We start from the raw sequence: 23,519 nt of genomic DNA, 5'->3' as shown, positions 1-23,519 counted from the left end.
AATGGATTCAATTCTTCCCCCTAACCTCAGGATCAAAGGTTTGCAAAAAGGAAATGTCCTTCCTCCAATTCCAAAGTGTGGAAGGAAAAAGACTCCAAGTGATTAAGTCAATTCCTTTCTCTTTTGTTCTTGCATGTCCTGTTTGTTTGTTTTTAAGCTTTTGAGTCAGTCTAGTTTTATGATTTGTGTGTTTTCTTTCATGTTTTTGTTTTGGTTGTTTTCAGTTTTGATTTATTTGTTTTTCATAAAAATAAAAAAATAAATTGAAAAATCAGAAAAATACAAAAACAGTGTGTGTTGTGTATATTGGTACTTATGTACCTTGGATGGCCTTTGAAACAAAGTTTCTTAACTTTGTATCTCTTGTAGCTTAGATGAGCATCTCAATGCACAACTAAGCAAGTGAGATTTATGGCTCGTGTTTGTGATGAGTACAATTAAGATGATCTCTTATATCTTATGCTCATATCACTCTTTTTGATGGGAAGGACTAGAAAATCCTAAGAAAAATGCATAAATAACCATCTCACTACTAAAACCTACCAATCATGAATAACATTTGTGTGCTTAGGTACAGCAAAATCGGGATGTTTTAGCTTATATAAATGGGTATTTCTTCTCTCCCTTATATGGCCATGCATGCTATGCTTAAAACAAAAAAAATTGCAAAGAAAAAAAAATAAAAGCAAAAAGATTAAAATGCTTTTAATATGATTGTAAGTGTGTTTCTAGGAGATGTGGGAGTTATTTGTGTATATTGGTACTTATGTACCTTGGATGGCCTTTGAAATAAAGTTTCTTAACTTTGTATCTCTTGTAACTTAGATGAGCATCTCAATGCACAACTAAGCAAGTGAGATTTGTGGCTCGTGTTTGTGATGAGTACGATTAAGATGATCTCTGATATCTTATGCTCATATCACTCTTTTTGATGGGAAGGACTAGAAAATCCTAAGAGAAATGCATAAATAACCAGCTCACTACTAAATCCTACCAATCATGAATAACATTTGTGTGCTTAGGTACAACAAAATTGGGATGTTTTAGCTTACATAAATGGGTATTTCTTCTCTTCCTTATATGGCCATGCATGCTATGCTTAAAACAAAAAAAATTGCAAAGAAAAAAAAAAAAGCAAAAAGATTAAAATGCTTTTAATATGATTGTAAGCATGTTTCTAGGAGATGTGGGAGTTATAGGATGTACCTTGAAGGTGATAGTCTCCATCAACCAGTTATGATTGTGTGTGGATGTTTTTGATTTTCTCATGTCTCAAATCTTCACAATATGAGACATTTATGCACTCTTACTATGTTTCACACACAACACGCAAATTCTTTGCTACTCTTGATACATGTGCAGGTACAATGTGATTTGGCCATCAAAAGAAATACATGTACTGATAAATGCTCACTAAACTGTCTTAACTTGTTTTTGAAATATAAAATTGGTTAGACTTGTTAGTGTGTGTGTGTGTTGGATGTATGAATGCCTTGCATATATGCTGAGAGATGTTTTGAGAGCTTAACATATTGTTTGGATCTTTAGCTGAGTTGCTTGCTTGTTGCTTTTATCTCCTTGTGTTTTTCCTCCTTGAAAAACTCCTTTTCTTCAAGCTCGACAGCTTGTCGACAGATCCTCGACAGTTTCCATTTCTATCAAGCTTTCTTTCTTCAGTCTCAATAAAACCTCGACAGATCTTCGATCCATCAAGGAATTTTCCTGTGCTCTCTACCTTCTTGATAGAATCTTAATAGATCTTCGATCCATCGAGATTTCTGGGTCACTTCTCGATAAAAGTTAAACAGTTTCTTGATTTAACGAGAATTATGGGTTTCATCTCCATAGAAGCTCGACAGCTTCCTCGATCCATTGAGCCAAATTTCTTTGCTCTCTGTCTGCGTGATAGATTCTCGATCCATTGAGACCTTTCTTTTGCGGTCGACAGATCCTTGATAGCACCTCGACAGATTCACTTCTGTCGAGATTTAAAGCTCGACAGATCCTCGATAGAAACTTCGATCCATCGAGCTGCGATTCTTATTTAAAGGCGAGGCACAATTCAAATTTCATTTTTCACTCTCTTTCTTGAAAGAAATCTCTCTCTCTCTCTCTCTCGACCCAAACTTTTCACTCTCACTTAATTCTTCACACCCAAGTGATTTTCAGCCTAGATCTTGCTCCAAACACTTGGTAAGTGTTCTAATCCTCTTTCTTTTCATGCATTTAGACCTAAGTTTTGGGGTTTTTCAAAATTTTTGGGGTTTTTGAACTTATCTTGAAATTTTGGGTTGGGTGTTATGATGTTGTTGCTATATGATCATGCATTGCATTTCATTAGCATTATAACAATATTTCATGCATTTGTTAGATGTGTGCTTGATTATTGATGTGAGTGCTGTTAGGTTTGGATTGGGTTTTACCAATGATGCTCTTAAATTTTCATGTCACATGTTCATGCACTTTTCATGCATATGTACTTCTCATTTTCTCTTTTTTACGGTTCAAGATTGTGATCCTATTATGTCTTTTCTCTCTCTCTCGAATAGAACCTCTTTATGGCACCCAAACAGAGAAAATCCATTCTGGCTTGGAACCCTCTTCAACATTTCAGGTCATCCTCTTTGCCTCTTCTTTCTGTTCCATCTCACATTTGGTTCCTGATGAGAAGGCCAAGACGGACTTCTTTCAGAACTTCCAGGCCCGTGGCATTCATCCGGAACGCCAAGTCATTTTGTTGGATTTCTCCAACACTACGCCACCCGATGTCATTCGGACTCGGGGATGGGAATCTCTATGTGAGAAACCCGTGTGTTGTCCTATCATGTTTATATAGGAGTTCTACTCCAACATACACAGCATCGATACCTCTGTACCTCAGTTCGCTACGCGATTCAGAGGTACACGTATAGTAGTTACCTCGGATCTTGTTGCCGAGGTACTACGTGTCCCTAGGGTAGCGCATCCTAACTATCCTGGCTATGATCGGCTACGGACTGTGTCTAGAGATGAGCTTATCTCTCACTTATGTGAGACTCCTATATAGGGTGATAAGCTAAACACTCCATGTTCGGGTTTTGCAAAAGGCTCGAGATTCCCTAACATGGTGATGACATTCACTCTTACGCCATTGTTTCACTATAACTCCATCACTGAGTCGCGTGCTCATTTTCTTCTTTCTTTGATGGAGGATTTTACCATTGATTTTCCCTCTCATTTCATCACATCTATTATTGATGTTTATCAGGATGCCGCTACTCGTGATAAGCTTATCTTTCCTTCGACTATCACATGGACCCTTTAGCACTTCTCCTTTTCCGTTCCTTTCTCTTCTCTCTTCACTATCATGGGTGCCATTAGCACTGGTTCTATTCGGCAGAGTGAGGCTTAGCTTCAGTCAAAGTGGCCACGCGTTGAGATGATCGATCCTGCGTCTCTTGCAGCTCCACCATCTTCGGCTCCGTCTTCTTCTACCCCTTTTACCTCTGCGACTAGTGGTGTGACCCTTGAGGCCATCATGGAGTAGCTCTAGAGGATGCAGGTTGACTTTGGTGGTCGTCTAGACTATCTCACTGATGAGATGTGTCAGATGAACACTCAAGTGGGTTGCATTGCTTGCTAGCAGGCTCGCATGACTGGTTTTGCTCCCTCTCCTTCTTTAGAGCATCCCGCAGCTTCTCATTCTGAGGACGACGATGATGATGATGAAGATGATGAGGATGGTGCTAGCTCTTCCAATGATGACAAGATGACGGCCTCTCAGTGACTTACCCTTTGTTATTTGTGACAAAAAGGGGCAGTAGTTTTGGTTTTGAGAATAGTCTTGTACTTAGGGGGAGAGTTAGTATAGGTCATTTTGATAGGGGGAGTGTTCATAGTTTTTGAGGGATGTAGTGAGGACTTGATGCATTTTCTTCTTTTATTACATGTGTTGTTTCTTCTCTATCTTTATACGCATGTTTTTTTATGTACGCAATCTTTATTTTTGTTTCACACATGATGCCTTGATGAGTTTTGTTTAAGTGTTTTAGAAAGACAGGTTGTGAAAGTCTATCTTGCCATGAACTCTCTTCTTACAAAGGTTTTCAAGAGTTTGTAGTAGGGATAGATTTATTTTGTAATACAACAAGTGGTTATGAGTTTAGTGATTTAAGACTTCTCTTACGATTATTTGTTTTGTTGTGGTTTTGTCATGGATTGCCAAAGGGGGAGATTGTTGAGGACATATTTTATGTAATTGGCTAATCCTTTGACAAAATACACTTGTAATTGGGTAGATCTAGGATAGGTTTAGTACTTCAAGAAACAAGAGTTCAAGTCAAGTGTTAAAACCATGAAGATCTGACCAAGAAATAAGTGAAGAAAGAGCTGTTCACTAAAGCTCGATAAAAGTCTCGACAGACTCATTTCTATCGAGAATTAATGTTGAAGTTCAACACATGTTGTTTTTGTTGAGAATTACGAAATCAGATTTTTCAGATTTGATTACATGCAGATTCTTGTATATTTGTGTAGGGTTTCTTTTCTCACAACCCTAAACATATATAAGGATTATTTTAAAGACCGTCGCACATGCGTCGAGTGACTTAGTGCCTTATTCTCTCTGAAAGAAGCTATTGTGTTTTTACGCCAAAGGGTTTTGTAACCAAAGAGCTTCCTGATCTTCATTGTGCATGAAGTAAAGAACTTTGCAGCCAACAACCTTCTTCAAGTTACTAGAGTTAGTCACATACTGGGATCCGTGCATCATTGGTTAGTCACATACTAGGATTCGTGCATTAAACAGAAAGAGTGCCATTACAAGATCAAGTCCAATTGGGTATTGAAGTGAATATTCAACTGTAGGTTGGTAATTGGTGATAGGCCAAGGGTAGTTGGTAAGATTCCTTTTACTTGTAATCACTTGATTATTGATTAGTGGATTCTTGGGAGTGGTGACTTTAAAATCATCCGGTGGGGTTTTTGCCTTGGTGGTTTTCCCCATTCGTAAACAAATCACTGTGTCAAATTTAATTTCTATTGCATTTAGTTTAGTTGGTGATTTGTTTGTGTTACCACGCCATTGCATGTAATTGAACCTAATTAATTAACTTGGGTAATTAATTAATTTACAAGGGGTCAATACATTTTTGCCCTATCAGATTCAATATATGAAATGAGTAATAAAAAATGTTTCTATTTTTCCCACCCAAGACTGGATCCTAACCTTTTCTTTTGAATTAATTTTGGCTCATGAAGTTGTTGAAGACTCCATTGGTGACACTTTAGGCGAACACAAGAAAGGCTTTGGGGGTATCTGTAAGGAATGAAGAGTTCCTTCTAACATCTCTACCACCTTATTCATGGATGGTCGATCAGCTGGATTTGTCTGAATGCACCATAAACTCACCAGGATCATCTTACTTGATGTCTCTTCTTCCTCTGTGATGACCCCACGAGTTCTTCCATCCAAATCTAGTTCAAGATCCTTATAAATCCAATCTGGAAAATATTTTTCACTGCAATTAGACACTCCAGCATCAAAATTCTTTCTTCCTCCAACCATTTCAAGAACCAGCATTCCATAACTATAGACATCAGACTTGTGAGAGACTCCTCCAAAGCTCCGACTAAATACTTCTGGGGCAATGTACCCTGCTGTTCCTCTCATGCCATTCATTGATACAATGCTATCTTTTCTTTGGCATAGTTTAGCAAGGCCAAAATTAGAGATTTTTGGGTTGAAATCTTCATCTAAAAGAATATTTTGAGGCTTTATGTCAAAATGCAAAATCCTTGTGCTACAACCTCGATGTAAATACTCTAGTCCACGAGCAATGTCAACTGCAATTTTGTACAATGTTTTCCATTCCAAGCGACAATTTGTTGCTGAAGATTCTCGATGATATATGAATTTATCTAGAGATCCATTGGGCATAAATTCATATATTAGAGCTCGCTTGTTCTTTTCATAACTGAAACCTAAAAGAGTGACTATATTAACATGAGAAGTCCTACAAATGCTAGCAACTTCATTAATAAAATCTTCTCCATTGCCTTTGGATTCACTTAGAACTTTTACTGCCACGAGCTTACCATTTGGCAGCTTTCCTTTGTATACATTGCTATATCCTCCTTGGCCTAGTTTGTTTATGAATGAGTTGGTCATCTTCTTGATCTCTGCATAACTATAGTGCTTGGGAGCAAGTGAACCATAATTCAATATAAATGCCTTGACATTTTCATCGTTTTTCCTTGCTGTCCTCCTAAAGATCAATGCCTTACTCAATTGTTCTCTTCTAAGGCAGCATATTATGATAAAGACTACTATAGTCCCAAGCACAGCAGCCGTAATGCCTGTTGTTAAAGAAAGGAAACTTTGTCATGTGCAACCAATGATAACCCAGTTCTCATCTAACAAAATTTTCATGATAATACTACATACCTATGACAATTTCACGCTTCAGCTTGGAAGATGATCCTATAGTACAAACATAATATCAGTGTGAGTGCATAGGAAGTGATTGTTAATACGTAATACTATTAAGTGTCAAGGAAGTAAACCACAAGATTTAACCCAGAAAACAATGAGATATTTGCAACTCAGACAGCTAGAGGATTGAGTCATATAGAAATAATGGAAGAGGACAAGTACGGACTGCCAACAATATTGGCAAGGTAGTTAGCCTTTTCAAATACATTTTTTAATCCTTGAAGTCAAATAATCTTGAACTAACTTGATTGTTCATCAACTTTGTCAATTTTATTTTGAATTGGTTTGAAAATATTAACAGACTAAAATTGTAATTAGTACTTATTATTATTATTATAATATAGAAAAGGTTAGAAATAGCTTATAACACTCATAAACAGAGATAAACATGTTAATTATTCGAATTGAAAAAAAAAATCATTGCAATGTATGTGGGATTATATACTTTATTTAAATGTATTGAAAAGTTTTATCAAGAACATCCAAATAGATACTAAGTTGCACGGACATGGACAGAGGTACAGATACGGGGGTACGACAATTTTTAAAAAATAAGGGTACGACATCGCATGGGTACGACAATTAAATAATTAATTAAATTTTATATTTAGGCATATTATTTAGGGATTTACTAGCGTGTGCCTTTAGGACATATATTAGTAAACAATTTTAGGAATCATTTTATGGAAAAACGAAAAAGTAATTCACTGTTTTGACAGCATTTTCAATTTCCCATAAATTTTTTTCCAAAATAGATAATTAATGTGTGCCCTAAGGGCACACATTAACCAGACCCTGTTATTTAATATTTTTAGACATAAAATACGTTTATGTTTAGAATTTAAAAAATACAATACTTACAATAAACCACAAGTGAAGGAATCAATTAAAGCCAAAAAGAAGAAGTGAAGGAATGAGAAAAAGAAAAAAAAAAGAAAGAAAAATGAAAAAAGAAAGATTAGACACGTGCTGACTCTAAAATAGCAAAAGATATACAACAAGTGCATTAAATTGCCACACCACTCTCACCTAACCATCTGACATCATTGACTAAATAGTTAGATATGAACATTTGAAAGACACAAAGCTGAAAGCACACATTTGTAATGCATTAGCAATGAAGAAACCAAAGACGCAGGAAAAAAGAAGGAGAATAAAGACGATGTAGCGGCAGTTACAATGGAGAGGAATGAGATCTAAATTAGAAAAAGGTTTAGAAGGGAAAAAAAAAAATTGTAAGATTTGGAGCACAGATCTCAGTCATTAGGCACCAAGTCAGTGAGTCACAGACTCATTTTTCTCATCTTCTTCTTCCTTTTCTTTTTCTTTTTTCTTCTTGTTTGTACTGGTCCGCAACCTCCTTACCGTGTTGGAGAAGCAACAAAAAAAAAAAAGACACCACTCGGACACCAGGGTCCGGCGAGTCTTACCGGTATTGGTGTTCGACAGGCGTGTTGGTGCAACCTAGAATAGATAGAGACCAAAATTGATAGACAAGGTTGATTAGCATTTTCAAATGGAAGTAGGTGAAAATTTCGCACTCTAATGGACTAAATTGATAGACAATTGAGTTCTATCAAGATTCATGAGCACCCAAATACACAAAACAAAATTCATAGACGGTTGATAATTGGTATTCGGTCAAGGAACAGGTGTATACGTTGAAAAATCCAAATACTAGAAAAGGTTAATCAGTTTTGTAATCCCAGATTAAGTGCCCGTTTGGTTCCACTTTTTGAGCCCAAAAAGGGCGTTTTCAAAAAAGCTCAACCAAGACTTGCGTTTGGTAAGCTCAAAAACGCAGCTTTTTTATAAAAGTTGCGTTTTGAACTTTTATAAAAACTGAGGGCAAAACGCGGAAGGAATATGGACCCTCAGGGGTCCATAAATCAAAACGTGCGTATATTACCGTTGCAATAACCAAAAAGACCGAAATACCCATCAGTTCTCTCACGTCCTCATCTCTCATCTGTGTCTTTTTTCTTCATCTTCTTCCTCTTCGTCTTCCTCTGCTTCTTCACCGGTCTACCCCCACAATCAACAAAACCCATTTCAACCTTTGATATTCCGAACACAGAATGAACAAAACCAAACCAAAAATAACTCAAAATCAATACAAAAACAACTTAAAATCAACTCAAATCCGGAAAACCCATCCCAAACCCAACTCAAAATCAACCCAAAATCCATAGAAAAAAAAAACCCAAAATCCCAAAATCCTTATGTTTCAATCATCTTCATCTTCATCATCATCATCATCATCATCTTCTTCTCTGGAGTGTGAAAAAAAAAGAATAAAGGATGAGTTCTGGCATTGGTTTCGATGATTCCAATGTGTTCCGATTTGAAGTGCTAAGAGGAAAAAAAAAAAAAATAAGAAGAAGAAGCAGAGCTGTGTTCTGGACCGAAGTGCTAAAAGGAAAAAAAAAAAGAAAAAAAAAAGAAAAAAGAAGAAGAAGCAGAGCTGTGTTCTGGACCGAAGTGCTAAGAGGCAAAAAAAGAAAAAAAAAGAAAAGAAAGAGAGCTGGGAATGTTCTGGACTGAAGATGGTAGAGGAAAGAAGGAAAAAGGAAAATAAAAGAGTGTGGTTACGTGGGTGGATGAGAAAAAAAGAGGAGAAAAAAAAAAGAAAAAAAAAGGAAGTAGAGCCACGTGTGTGGAGAGAAAAAAAAGGGAGAAAAAAGAAATTATATCATAATATTTTCATAATATTTTTACAATAAATTTTAAGGTAGGCTATTATTAGCTAATATTGGTGAGAAAAAAAAAATTTTTTTAGAAAGAGAAAAAAATAATTTTAATAGTATGTTAAAATTAAAATTACTATCAATTTTTATCACAATATTTTTACAATACTTTCACAATAAATCTTATATATACATTGTCCTTTTTGGTCATTTACCCCTCAAAAAGCCAATTTTATAAGTGTTAGCCAAACACTCAGCTTTTTCATTATGCACTTTTTAACAGCTTTTACCAAACACTCAGCTTTTTGAAACTCCACTTTTTCATTATGCACTTTTACAAAACTCCACTTTTTCATTATGCACTTTTTCAAAAAGCTGAACCAAACTCACCCTAAACCAAGCACAATATGGCCCACAGTGCTACAGCATATAATTGCTGCTAGAGGACGTTAGTGTCTACAGTGTAATCCTTAATAAATGTTATCACACAACTTGACTTGGTTTTGATCTTATCTAATTATTAAATTATCAATTGTCCCAAAAGATTAAGTTATTGAGATATGATAAATTTAATTATTTAATCACATACCTCTAACACAAACCATCCATTTATTTCATATTCTTGCAAAGAGAACCAAGGAATCAGTCCATCATTGACCAGAGGAAAATATTTACTTATTCTTGAATTGAAGGGAGCAACTTTTCTGATGCCAGGTCTCATGGACTTATGTATGATGTTAAAAAATATGATGGATGCTATATTTGCCGGAAAACAAGATCGGAGTTTTTCCTAAACGTTTGATCTTAAACCTCTAGTCTGATGAAAACAATGTTAGTTGTAGTCAGGCTAGCTGCTGAGGAGCACTTATTACCAGTAAAGCGCTCACGCTAAAGCAAAAAAAATGAGAGAAGCAGAAGGCAGCTACCAATATAGATGCTAGTAACTGAGCATCTAAACGGCATAGAAAACTAGACAAGAAATGAAATAAGAACGAATGACAGCAAAGATTCATGCTTACTTGATGATGATACAGGTCCAGCACACCCGGATACAAAAGTCCCGTTTTGACAGTGGCAAGCAAATGCACTTGTGTTTGGGTCAGAACCACAAAGCCCTCCGGCCCCTAGGCATGTATCACACTGGGGATTTCTTGCATTCCAAGTCAACATGAAGCCGCCATCAATAGCTGCTTTTACTGCATCTTTAGTTGTAGCAATCGCAGTTGTTGGTAGCAGAATTGGAACATTGACCCAGTAGTTGCATGCGCCGATTGAGTTACTAATTGAGGATAAATCCGGAGAGTAGATGTTCAGGGAATAGTAATTGAAAAAATTTGTATTGTTTATGGTGCAGCTAAACTGAAGAACGCTATTACTGATCAGAGCTGTAATAGGACCTAAAGGGACAGGGCATTGATAATAGAGTGTCAGGTTCGTATCTGAAGTGTAGGAAAATAGGGTGAAATCTATGGTGGTATTAACAAGCGCAGAAGGGCAAACTGTGTCCCAGTAATCCGTCCTAGCAACCTTGAGAGTCCGCGATGAGTTATTGATTTGAAGGACTCTGTAGTTGATGTAGGTGATGTCGATCCGCGGAACATTGCTTCTGCAGTCTAACTTAAAACTCGGGTGACCACAATATTCAGGCCGATTCGATCCCCAGAAAGGATAGGTGAGATTATTGTAGCCACTACAATTAAATGGTGCCAGGCAGGTGAGGTATTACTCATCATCGCACAAAGAAGTTGGACAATGGATTAAGGTTATGGCTATTATCATCAACGACAGAGTGATGGCTGGGAAGAGATGGGGATGCATCTTGAGAGAGAGAGAGAGAGAGAGAGAGAGAGAGAGAGAGAGAGAGAGAGAGAGAGAGAGAGAGAGAGAGAGAGAGAGCGGATTGAAGAGATATTGCGAGCAATTGGGTTGAAAAAGAAGATGGTGGAAATGCTATTTTATATATATATATATATATATATATATATTTCTTATCAAACCTCATGGTAGAATTAGTGGGCATTGAAAAATAGGAGGGTTAAAAATTTCAAAGAGAAGCTTCTGTTTGGAACCTTACTACTACGGGTCAATTCAGTATATGTTGATAGATCTAAATATTTATAAGCGGCCCCTGCACGATATCTAGATTGCCTACCTAAGTCAGAGATCTCTGTAACCAATTTAAGCCAAGTCAAAAATATCAGCCGCCACCACCGTACTCTCTTGGTGTGATGATCACTCCACAAGTAAGTGTTTGTGGAGTGTGGGGGGCAAGGGTCGGGGTTCAAGTCTCCAGGAGGGAGCTTCACACACATATACACTTAAATTAGGCTAAATTAGAATTCTATCTTGTATCAAAAAAAAAAAAAAAAAAAAAAAATCAGCCGCCTTTAAAAACAAAAAACTCACCTAAACTCCTTTTTTTTTTTTTTTTTTTCAACCCTAACAAATTCATCCTCGTCATATTACACATTCTATGATCAAAGTCAACAACGTAGGCTCACATGACTCGCGTTTCATGCTTATTACTTTTTAATCCTCCTAATAATGTGGTTTAATTCCAGAGGAAACATGAAATTGGTTGTATTGCATGATAGGTCTAGGAGAGGAATATGGCAAAGTAATATGAGGAATTTTGGAGTTTGCTATATGGAAAAACTGGAAGATATAGAGAACAATAAATAATATGAAAGGAAGAAGCATTCATATTAAATAATAATAATATGAAGGGCCGCCAAAACACACCCAAAAAAAAAAAAAAAGGGAGAGAGAAAGAAAGTCAACGGAAAAAAAAATACAAAAGATATAAGCAACAAGTAAGAATTAAGATCAATTTTTTTATTAGAAGTTAACACACAGGGGAGGGGGAAGTAAAAAAAAGATCAAACTTTCTATAGGACAGGTATGAAAAGAATATGTTGGTCTCTACTTTTTAGGTGGGAATGTTTCTCTCACACCGTCCATTAATTATATGGCTCAATTGAATTTCGATATTCAAGCTAGCCTAACAACTGAAACTGGTTTCGTTTGACTTACAATATTGTGCCATGTGTAGCCACACATTAGTTGATCCTTTTTAAGATCTACGTGCTCTTTCTTACACAAATTTAAGGAATCAATCCAAGAATAAAAGACCTATGGCATTTATTAGAAGCAACTTGGTGACCTTATAATCTGTATTCCATAATAGAAGAAGAATTGTGGTACTCCCCTGAGGTAGGTGAGACACCTAAAGTGGTAAAGCGACATTGTAGAAGTGTATCAATGTTGTATCATGTAAATGTATTTTCATTTCTTTTGCTATATATCCATCAAAAGGAAACTTCAGTTTCAGGTACAATGTTTCATCATTTCACATATTAGTGGATTTTACTAATTTATTTTACGTTAAGGTCTATCATTCACACGAGCAGAGGGCATTACCCCTAAAATATTGAATAATTTTGGATAAAAAAGAGACAACTCGCTAGAAAAACTAACACCCCAAATAGGAGTAGACCCATGAACAAAGAGTATCAAACACCTAATTACTTACGAAAAAGAAAAAGAAAAAGAGAAGCAAAAATATAACAATGAGAGACCCAATACAAGATACAAGAAAACCCTACACAACGTAAAAGAAAAGAATAGAAAAAGGGTTTGCACCTGCATCCTAGTATTGATCCATCATTACTTCTTGAGAATTATTTCTACCATATCCATATCCATAGCAATATGATATGATATTATCTCTACTATATTGTTTTTTTTTTTTTTTTTTTTTGGTGAGAAATAAACACACACAAGAGAGAAGGAAAGGGGTTCTAACTTTTAACATAAAGACACATCGCAACTCTACTAAAAACCATAGTAACTTTTAAAATCCCTACTATATTGTTATGTGTAGTTTATAAGAGAAATTGGCCAACCATTTATTACATTTTCATTAATAGATTTGAGTGATACTTAAATTACAGCGTGTCAGCGGCAGGACAGTCCACTTATTTATCAGAGGTTTTACTTTTGGTAATATATTGATCAAATTACTGTCCCTATAACTGCATTTTGATATTCCAAGAATCGACCAAATAAAGACCTTGACCCTTCAAGCCAGAGCCAAAAGAATTATCAGAATCCTCCATAATTATCTCAGAAATCACCAACCCCACTTCCTTGCTATTTTCCCTGATATTGACCATCTATACATCCTAGCCTATTATAGCTCCTTTAACCAGAGGCTCCTATGGTTGGATCTGGAGGTTGGTATAATGGTTCTTTGTCCCTTTTTATTGGGGGGGACTCATTTTGTGTTGGGTCAAAAGAACAAAAACGAAACAGGAGCTCTGATACCAGCTATTGGGTCAAAAGAACAAAAACGAAACAGGAGCTAGAGGGAAGATTGAAAGAGGGTGAAAGAAGATTATGAAAATTGGTTTACAAAATATACAACCAAGAAGAGATAAAAGATTACACGAAAATAAGGAATGGAACACAGAACTAAATACAGCAAACTTAAGGATATTATTAGACTTAACAACTTTTTTACATTGGATATGCTGGTGGACATCTTACAGGGATTCTTTCTTCTTTTCTTCACTCTGCCCTTTTACAAAGCCCTTTGGGGGCTATTTATAAGGAAAAACTCTTACAGAAATATCTTACAAGTAGAGTACAATAATGCTTGAAGAGAGAGTAGGGGCTGGCTCCATGTTGACACCTGGCTGAAGGGGCAGAAGCCTCAGTTTGGCTTGATTAGGCTGTGAAGCAGGTGTATGGTAGGGGTCCTTACTGCAGAAATGGACAGCTGGGAAGATCACTGTAAGGCATGCTGTAAGGATAAGGATGAAACGTCTGAAGACGTTTCTAGGGTTTTTATTTTTTTATTTTTTTTTTAATATATTAGGAAAGTCTAGTCCCATCCGTCTCTTCCTTGGAACCATTCTTCATCTACATCAGCAATTACATCTGGATCATTGTTATGGTAATAGGGATCATCATACCCCTCAAGAGGGTTTGGCATTTCCCAATGGTCTGCATGTGGTAATTGCTTTCTACAGGTTTCTGATCCATGGGTACTGCTTGAGATAAAATCCCTTTATTTAGAGATTCTGTCAGTGTGAGAGCATAGTAACAGGATACCCAAGATGGGTCTCGATGTGTGTGCAAAGTGCCATCTGGATTGGTAAGCCACTGTATTTCTACAGGGTTGAAAAGTCCTTCTGTACGAACATCATTTTTGGAGTTAAGCTTAACAATCAAAGTTGCTGAAGTAATCTTGCTTGCAAATCTTGGATGTTCTGTGGAAGGATATTTTATCCATTCTTCATCATAGGCATCATTTTTCAAAATGTTAAACCAGAATTTATGAAAATATCTATTTTCACGTGGGAAAATATATTTGTAAAATTCTGGTTCAAAATGGATACACAAATGATACTCATTAAGTAAGTACCACATGTAGAGATAATGTGCAACCGTCCAGTTTGTTATCCAGAAGGCAAAAGGGGTTTTCCATGGTTGGTCAATATCAGGGAAAATAGCAAGGAAATGGGGTTGGTGATTTCTGAGATAATTATGGAGGATTCTGATAATTCTTTTGGCTCTGGCTTGAAGGGTCAAGGTCTTTATTTGGTCTTTTATTTCTAGAGGGAGATTCTCTATCATGTTAAGGATATCACTAGGAATTGCAGGAGAAGGATTTGATGAGGAGGAAGGATCTGTAACAGGGTATACACATAAGGGGGAAGGAAGAATTGTGGTATTGAGGATTGGAGGCTTTCTGGAAAGATAATCAGTGATAAGGTTATCTCTTCCTTTGATGTGCTTGACTTGGAAGGACCACTGTGAAAACCAATTTGACCATCTGAGTAACTGGGGGTGTGGAAGCATTTTCCTTTTGAACTGAAGCATTTTGGGAAAGGAAGACATATCCATTTCTACCAGGAAGTGATGCCCAAGAAGATGAAACTGGAATTTTTCAATTCCATGTTTGACTGCAAGAATCTCCTTAAAAGTAGAGTGGTAGTGTAATTCTGAAGGTTTAAATGCACCACTTTTATACCCATAAATATTTCTTTTACCATCAAGTTCTTCAAACAGAGCTGCTGCCCAATACTCATCACTTGCATCTGTTTGCAAAATCCGTTTACCTGTTCCTGGGATTTGCAAAGGAGGAAGTTGTTCTGCCAATTTTTTCAACTGTTGGACTGCTTCTGTATGGACAGAATCCCATTCTGGGGGAGATTTTTTCAGCAGTTGGGCTAGAGAATTTCTATACTTGGAGATTTTAGGAATAAAATCTGACATGTAATTAACAATTCCAAGAAACTGCTGTATCTGTTTAGCACTTGTGAGCCTATCTGGGAATTGACCAAGAGAGGCAGCTATGTGAGGTTGTAGTACATACTTTCCATCTGAAATATTTACCCCCAAGAAATCTATAGAGGATTGTCCAATGATCATCTTCTTTTCCGAGAGCATGATCCCTTGTGATTTCACTAAATTATAGAATTCAGCGAGCAACTTCTCATGGGATTCTTCATCCTTGGAAAATAGGAGAATATCATCGACGTAAATCAATGCATTGTTCAGGAGTGGCTGGAACAACGTTACCATTGCCTTTTGGAATTGGGATGGAGCATTTTTAAGACCAAAGGGCATAACAGTCCATTGATAGTGGTGATCAGGGATACAAAAAGCTGTTTTGTATCTTTCTTCTGGGTGGATTCCCAATTGCCAAAATCCTGCTTTCAGATCAAACTTTGAAAAAATTTTTGCACTTGAAAGATGTTGAAAGAGTGCACTTTTGTTTGGCAAGGGGAATTTATCATCTGCAAGGAAGTGATTGAGATCCTGATAATTAATCACCAATCTGAGTTTTCCTCTGACTTGTTTAGAATGCTTATTAACATAAAAGGCTTCACATGCCCATGGAGAAGTTGTTGGTTCAATAAGGCCTTCGGAAAGGAGGGTGGCAAGCTCTTGTTTGGCTAAGGTTAAATGTTCAGGATTCATTCCCCGATGACTGGCTTTTGTGGGATTAACATCTTCATTTTTCTTAAAGGGAAGGGATATGAAAAAGTTGGGGTTTTTCCACAGAGGATTTGAATTCTTAAGAAGGAATTCAGAGTGGGTATTTGCACAACAGTCATGGATAATCTGGAGTTTTAAAGACTGAAAGGGGTCAACTGTGAACAAATGAGGAACTTGGGTCCATGTGAGAAGGTGTTGCTTGTGCATGAGTCCTTTTGAGGACCATCTAAGGTTAGGAATTTGGTGTAGGAGATCAAATCCTATGAGAAGGTCTCTACCTGTGAGAGGGGATCCAAGGACTTGGTGCCTAATGATGAGAGTCGGAAAAATTCTGATGAACAGAGGTTTGCTTTTCAAAGTGATAAGGAATGTTTCACCATTTGCCGCTCTGAACATTTGATTATAGGGTAGCCAACATTCTGTAGGCAAAATTTTGGGGTGGAGAATTGTGGCTGCTGCTCCCGTATCAAACAGGGCTATTACTGGGATAGGTCTGGAGTAGGTGTCTAGGAGGATGTGTACCTGGGCTATAGGGGTGGGATTGGTTAAAGGAGCTATAATAGGCTGGGATGTATAGATGGTCTGGATTTCTGGTTCTGAGTCTTCATCATTGCCAAGATCTGTATCTTCCTTTGAAGTGGAATAAGCCATGACAACCAAAGCTTGAGGGGAATACTCATCATCCAACGAGAAAAGTGATTCTACGTCAGAAAATGGAGTATCCTCTGCATGGATCTAGGCTTGTTCAAGAAGCTTGGCTGCTTTCTCCTTCTTTGGGCAATTTTTTGCAAAATGTCCCGGTCTTCTGCATACAAAGCAAACTTTTGAAGTTTTTCCTTTAAACTGCTTTCGTCGAAGAAACTTCCAATTTTTCTTTTTTGAAAATCTTTTCTTGGAACTTGCTCAATGTTTTTTCTTCCAAGAGTATTTCTTGAAATGATCTCTTCTTTTTGTTGAACAGGAACAATTCTTGTCATAACACTTTATCTGCAAATCTTTTCTTTTGCAATTATCTCTGAGCTTGCTATGAACTTTGTCTATTTCTGAAAGAAATTTTCTTTGATTGCAGAGTTTTTCAAGGGCTATGAGAGCATGCTGATAAATTTCTCCCAAGGAGGCTTGTTGCGGAGTTATTTTCTGAAGATTCATCATGCGAAGTGTCTCGTCCCCTAATGGTTCTGGGAGAGAATTGAGGAAGGTATGCTTGGCATTGACATCATCCATACCATTGAAAGAGTAATATCTTCTAGACATCTTGTCAAAATGTTTCTCCAAATCTTTTCTTTGAAATGAGCAACATTTCATTAGCAAGAATTCTTCTCGTGCTACCTCCTTATAATGAGTTGGTGCGCCCAAAAATTCATTATGGACAATTGTAAAGAAACCCTCCAATGTATTACATTGGGTTGCTTGTCTCTGTCTGTATTCTCCCAAATTGATCCACCATTCTCGTAATCTTCCTATAATCCTTGCAACAAACTTAGCAATAATCTGTGAAACAGTGGCATTGGGAGTTTGAAGTTCAGCTATGCACCAGGAGTACATATTAAAAAACTCATCATGCCATTTAGAGGGAGGAACATTATCAAGGGTAAACAAATGTTTTGAATCTGTAGTTGGTGAGTAAGACAATCTGGTTTGGTGATCTAGGACAAAAGGTGGTGGAGAAAAGATTGGTGGCGGAGATGGAGGCCTTTGGGGACGGAGAACATCATCTTCCTCTTCTTCTTTTGGATCAGTCATGAATATTTCCTCCAAACCAAGACCAGACAAGTCTAAGTCTGAGTCTTCTATTATAGGAAGCACAAAGGGTGAGAGTTCTGAGAAATGAAGAAATTGGGTTTGGGGGATCAGGATTTATGGCTAACATATTCATGTCTGGGGGTTTTGAAGAGGCTCCTATGGTTGGATCTGGAGGTTGGTATAATGGTTCTTTGTCCCTTTTTATTGGGGAGGACTCATTTTGTGTTTTATTTTGGGACTCTGGTAAGGTAGAATATGTGATGGCTGGAAAGATTCCACTTGGTTTGAAGGGATTGTAGTCAGGATGTGTTATAACCAGTGGCTGGAGATTTTGGTAAGGAGAAGTTGGTGAAAATGGGGAGGTCGGTGGTACCGTCAAGTCTTTGTATAGTGATTGTCGTGGCTGGAGAGGTGTTTGGACATGTATGGGAGGAGTGAGAGTGGGTTCTTTCTGGGATCTTTCCATAGATTGAAGCTGTAGCAGCAACTGCTTCCTTTCTTTTTCTTTTTGTCCAATGAGAGGAAAAGAAACAAACAAGTCTTTGACTTTGGATGTAATTGTGGCCAACTCCTGTTCAATAGTTTTAATCTTTTTCTTCAAGTCTTGGACCAAAGCGTTTGAGGCTGAGAAGGTGTGAGTAACCACCTCTGCCATCTTTTGCTGATTATCAAGTATCTTTGAGAGGACTTTATTTTGAGCCACAGCATTTTCTGCTTGCCAGTTTAAGGCTGCTTCTGCAGAAGAGACTTGTTTTTTGGTTCCATCTGGATTGGTTCCGACAGGGTTTTTGATTTTCCAGATATGTTTGGTATTGGTTTGGGGATGATCAAAACTTTCTAGTGGAGGAAAGTTCTGAGAATAGGAAGGTGAGGCTTGGTCAAACATGTAACAAGATGGTGGGTTATGTATTTGAGCAGTAGGGAGTGACTGGTATTTTGGTATTTGTGGAAGGACCTTTTGGTAATATGGGATCAATGAAGGTTTCTGGTACTGGTTTAAATTTTCTTTGCAAGAAGGGAATGAGGGAAGGGTTTGTTTTCTGGTTCTAGGGTAAAGAACATAATAGTCAAATTTTCTAGATGGTTCTCCAAGAAGGTCAACTTCTGGATCTCCTGCCTCATATCTTTCTTTAAGTTTTTGCTGGAAAGATTTCTTCTTTCTTTGCGAAGGATCTGCCTCAAACATCTCTTCTTCTTGGCAATCAATACAATCACAAACATCCCACCAGATGTGTCCAGTGGATGATTTTCCTTCATAGCAAGGCTTCCCATCTTCCCGAAATCCTTGGATCTCAAGGCCATCTTCTTTAACATACGAGACTGGTTAGAGCATAGCAATCTGTGTTGGAAAGACTGTTACATCTTTCTTTTCTGAAGGAGTTGTCAGGAATTTTGTCTCTACTTCCCCATTCTCTTTTCTGATAAAAAGAGGAGTCTTTGATTGAATTGGTTTAGCCGCCTGATGGAGCATCTCATATTTCGTAATCCATGACTCTGGAAAAAGAGAAGTCATCTGCTCTCTATTGAGTTGTCTTGGAACAAACGTACACATAGGCGTCATTCCAGGATCCACTTGAATTAATAAGGCATCATTAGATTGAGCCATATCCGGAACCGCCATGTCAAAAGTATGATTCTGTAGTTTGTAGGCAAGCTAGTAGTGAAGCGTGGCAGCAAATTTGTCTTGCACCTGGAAGGCTCCTGTAATTTGGACCTGTACCTTAAGAGCATCACAAAGATGGGGATCTTTAAGGGACATATTAAAATTAGGGAAAAGTGTAACAAAGACTGTTCCCGCATTTAGAGTGGTTTGAACTGTCCCTATAACTGCATTTTGATATTCCAAGAATCTGGAATCAAGAAGTGAAATTCTAGAGACTACTGGGAGTCCTTTTCTTCCATGGAAAGTCAATGCCAACCTAACTACTCCAAAATGAAGATGGGTATATCCTTGTTTCTGCCATGGGATTATAAACTCTCTAGGAAGGGCAAGGGTAATGAAGTTTTCTGTTTCACTTGCTGGGATGTTATACTGGTCAAACTTGGAGGCTTGGACATATTCTTTTACTGTAGAAGGTTGAGAAGGGCCTAGAAGTTTTTTTATGGATTTTTTAAAAGAGACTTGGGGTTTATCAAATACTGTATAAGGATTTACAATGGGAAAGTCGGTAATAGGGATTTTACTATCTTCAGGAACATGGGAAATCTCATACAAGTAATCTAACCTATTTGCAGTGGATTTTCGAAGGGAAAGATCAAAAGTAGGTTTAGTGGTATCAATGACTTCTAAAGATGAACTTGCCATGATAGTTTCTTTCAGATAGAACTGTTTACCAAAGACCTAACAGGACTAAGATGCCAATTTTAGGCTGAAACATCCACAAGGTTACTATTGGAGAAGCAGATTCTTTAAAATCTTTAAGAGCAAACCCCTCAGTGTTCTATTTGATTATCAAATCCAATGTTCTGATGTGATTAATATAGAGGATCCACAAATTGTGGCAACTGTAAATCACAGAGCATACTAATCAGGACAATAATCAAATATACTAATCAAAGGAGAATGAAACTGATCACGGGCTCTGATACCAGCTATTGGGTCAAAAGAACAAAAATGAAACAGGAGCTAGAGGGAAGATTGAAAGAGGGTGTAAGAAGATTATGAAAATTGGTTTACAAAATATACAACAAAGAAGAGATAAAAGATTTCACGAAAATAAGGAATGGAAAACAGGCCGAGGAAAGGGCACCCTTGACAAGACTGACCTGAGGAATAATCAAGCCCAACTGGTTATCAAACTAGGCCTAGCCCAGCTAAGACAACCAAAGTACCCAACGGATAAGAAGAACTAAGGGTTACAACTCGCCTGAGGAGGCCAAGCGACAGTTGCCCTATGGAAAGGCCAGTGGGGGGCCACAAGAATTACAAGATTGGAAGCCGAAGAGGACCATGGTGACGTACAAACAAAAGAGGGAAGAAAACTTCCAGATAAAGCAACCATCACCTCCACATTAAGTGTTCTGCAACAACTCAGCTTGTTGCATTAATGGTAGAATGACTCCTAAACAGTGCCCTCCTATATCTTACTCTAACACCACTAACAAAGCAGTGATGGAATAAGTATCCAAGAAAAGATTAATTGCCCTCCAAGTTGAAGGTTGAGATGTGAACCAGATGGCTATAAAAGGAGGAAGACCCCCCCCCCCCCCCAAAATGGGTAGGGATCAGAAAAATTAGAGAAAAGAAATATTGTCTGTAGGTTGTAATGCATGTATGAAATCATTCCTCGGTCAGCCCGAGGAGACATAGTAAAAGTGTATCAATGTTGTAACGTAAATGTATTTTCATTTCTTGTGCTATATATGTATCAAAAAGAAACTTTAGTTTCGGGTACAATGTTTCATCATTTCACATATTAGTGGATTTTACTTCTTTATTTTATGTTAAGGTCTATAAATATTGAATAATTTTGGATAAAAAAGAGACGACTCGCTAGAAAAACTAAAACACCAAATAGGAGTAGACCCATGAACAAAGAGTATCAAACACCTAATTACTTACGAAAGAAAAATAAAAAAAAAAAGAAAAAGAAGAAGCAAAAATATAACCATGAGAGACCCACTACAAGATACTAGAAAACCCTACACAACTTAAAAGAAAAGAATAGAAAAAGGGTTTGCACTTGCCTCTTAGTATTGATCCATCATTACTTCTTGAGAGTTATTTCTACCATATCCATATCCATAGCAATATTATATGAAATTATCTCTACTATATTGTTTATTTATTTATTTTTATTTTTAGAAACAAACATACACAAGGAAGAGGGAAAAAGGTTCTAACTTTTAACACAAAGGTACACCACAATTATACTAAAAAATAAATTTTAAAATCCCTACTATATTGTTATTTGCAGTTTATAAGAGAAATTGGACAACCGTTTATTACATTTTCATTAGTAGATTTAAGTGATACTTAAATTACAGCATGTCAGCGGCAGGACAGTCCACTTATTGACCAAAGGTTTTACTTTTGGTAATGAGTAGTTCTGGTGCCATAACTTGTGCCACAAATCGCCCATGTGGTGAGTTATGATTAGTGGAGGGGTGTCCCCACATGGATCCACCATCACCCCTCCACCAACCATAATTCGCCAAATGGGCGAGTTGTGTCACAAGTTGTGGCACTAGACTTATTCTTTGGTAATATATTGATCAAATTAGAACTAATGTTGTGGCTTCTAATAGGAACTTATAGTCTTGAGAGAGAGAGAGAAATAGTTTTACTACCCCTTTCAACTTGAGAGGAGTTGCTCACTTGTTTGTATTTATTATATTTTGAAAAGGACATGTCATCTAACCCAAGTAGAAAGTATTAATTTTTTTAAAAAAAATAAAAATTTAAAACCAACATAAGTAGAAGTGTATATTGGCAATAATGTAATTGTGGGGGCCGAAGAGAGGGCACCATTAACAAGACCGACCTGAGGAAAAATCAGGCCCAACTGGTTATCAAACTAGGCCCAGCCTAGCTAAGACAACCTATGTACTCGACGAATCAGAAGAACTGAGGGTTACAACTCGCCTGAGGAGGCCGAGCAATAGTTGCCCCTTGGAAAGGGCAAAAGGGGGCCACAAGAATTATAAGATTGAAAGCTGAAGAGGACCATGGTGACGTATAGACAAAAGAGGGAAGAAAACTTCCAGATAAAGTAACCATCACCTCTACATCAAGTGCTCTGCAATAACTCAACCTATTGCATTAATGGCAAAATGACTCTTGAACAGTACCCTCATAGCTTGTATCTTACTCTAACACCACCAACAAAATAGTGATGGAACAAGTATCCAAGAAAAGATTAATAGCCCTCCAAGTGGAAGACTGAGATGTGAACCAGATGGCTACAAAAGGAGGAAGAACCCCCCCCCCCCCCCCAAAAAAAAAAGGGTAGGGATCGGAAAAATTAGAGAAAAGAAATATTGTCTGTAGGTTGTAACGCATGTATGAAATCATTCCTCGGTCAGCCTGAGGAGACCTAAATAAGAATCTTTATCATACTTGACAATTCTTTTCTCAGCAGAATAGAGGTGATTTGTTATTTCTTTGTATTTAATCTGGATTGTATAGTTTTGAAGCTCAAAGTGTTGGCCTGCATACACATCTCCATAAATAAATTGCATTGGGCCCCAGGCACAAGTCATCGAGGTCGTTTTTAGCCCATACAATAAAAATACATCCGGGTTATGATAAAAAAAATAAAGAAGATAATATATTTTGGATTGATATGCTTAAGGATGGCAATATAAGCTTGTCCTGTAGCTACCTATCTTGTTTAACCTTGAATGGATCGGGTTTTATTTGATCTGTAGAGCAAATCAGATGGGGAATGGGCTTTAGAGCTTGACCCGTAGTGGGTTGGAGACAAGGACAAAGCCAAGATTTTAATTGAGGGGGAAGTTGGGTAAGTTGAAATATGAATTAAAAAAAAAAAAAATTAAAACTAATATCCATTTATTATTAACAAAACATCAACAAATGAAACTACTTAAAACAACTTTTCTTAATATATTGCAATGAAATCATCCATTAAAAATAGAATTCAACGTTC

At 37.2% G+C, this 23,519-nt stretch overlaps 3 protein-coding genes across 4 annotated transcripts in view; all 3 read right to left on the bottom strand.

Moving 5' to 3' along the window:
- LOC126713856 (LEAF RUST 10 DISEASE-RESISTANCE LOCUS RECEPTOR-LIKE PROTEIN KINASE-like 2.5) overlaps positions 1-23,519 on the bottom strand; it is an 88,775-nt gene that overhangs the window by 4,358 nt on the left and 60,898 nt on the right. The window lies entirely within an intron of this gene.
- The window catches only part of LOC126713854 (LEAF RUST 10 DISEASE-RESISTANCE LOCUS RECEPTOR-LIKE PROTEIN KINASE-like 1.3), a 111,537-nt gene that overhangs the window by 51,920 nt on the left and 36,098 nt on the right, over positions 1-23,519 (bottom strand). Inside the window, exon 1 of one of the 2 annotated variants that reach the window (XM_050413748.1) lies at positions 10,922-11,023. The exons of the other annotated variant lie outside the window; for it this stretch is intronic. Coding sequence (XP_050269705.1) covers positions 10,922-10,977 — 56 coding nt within the window. The 5' untranslated portion in view covers positions 10,978-11,023. Of the gene's footprint in view, positions 1-10,921; positions 11,024-23,519 lie in introns of those variants that run through there. 2 annotated transcript variants of the gene reach the window in all.
- LOC126713858 (LEAF RUST 10 DISEASE-RESISTANCE LOCUS RECEPTOR-LIKE PROTEIN KINASE-like 2.4) overlaps positions 5,179-23,519 on the bottom strand; it is a 30,712-nt gene continuing 12,371 nt past the window's right edge. Inside the window, exons 2-3 of the mRNA XM_050413759.1 lie at positions 6,425-6,460; positions 5,179-6,336 (exon numbers count right to left, since the gene is read on the bottom strand). Of these exons, the coding sequence (XP_050269716.1) occupies positions 5,231-6,336; positions 6,425-6,460 (1,142 nt within the window). The 3' untranslated portion in view covers positions 5,179-5,230. The remainder of the gene's footprint in view (positions 6,337-6,424; positions 6,461-23,519) is intronic.

This window comes from Quercus robur, chromosome 2 (assembly GCF_932294415.1).
Source record: "Quercus robur chromosome 2, dhQueRobu3.1, whole genome shotgun sequence".
Classification (NCBI taxonomy): Eukaryota; Viridiplantae; Streptophyta; class Magnoliopsida; order Fagales; family Fagaceae; genus Quercus; species Quercus robur.
This window is presented reverse-complemented; position numbering and strand designations above follow the sequence as displayed.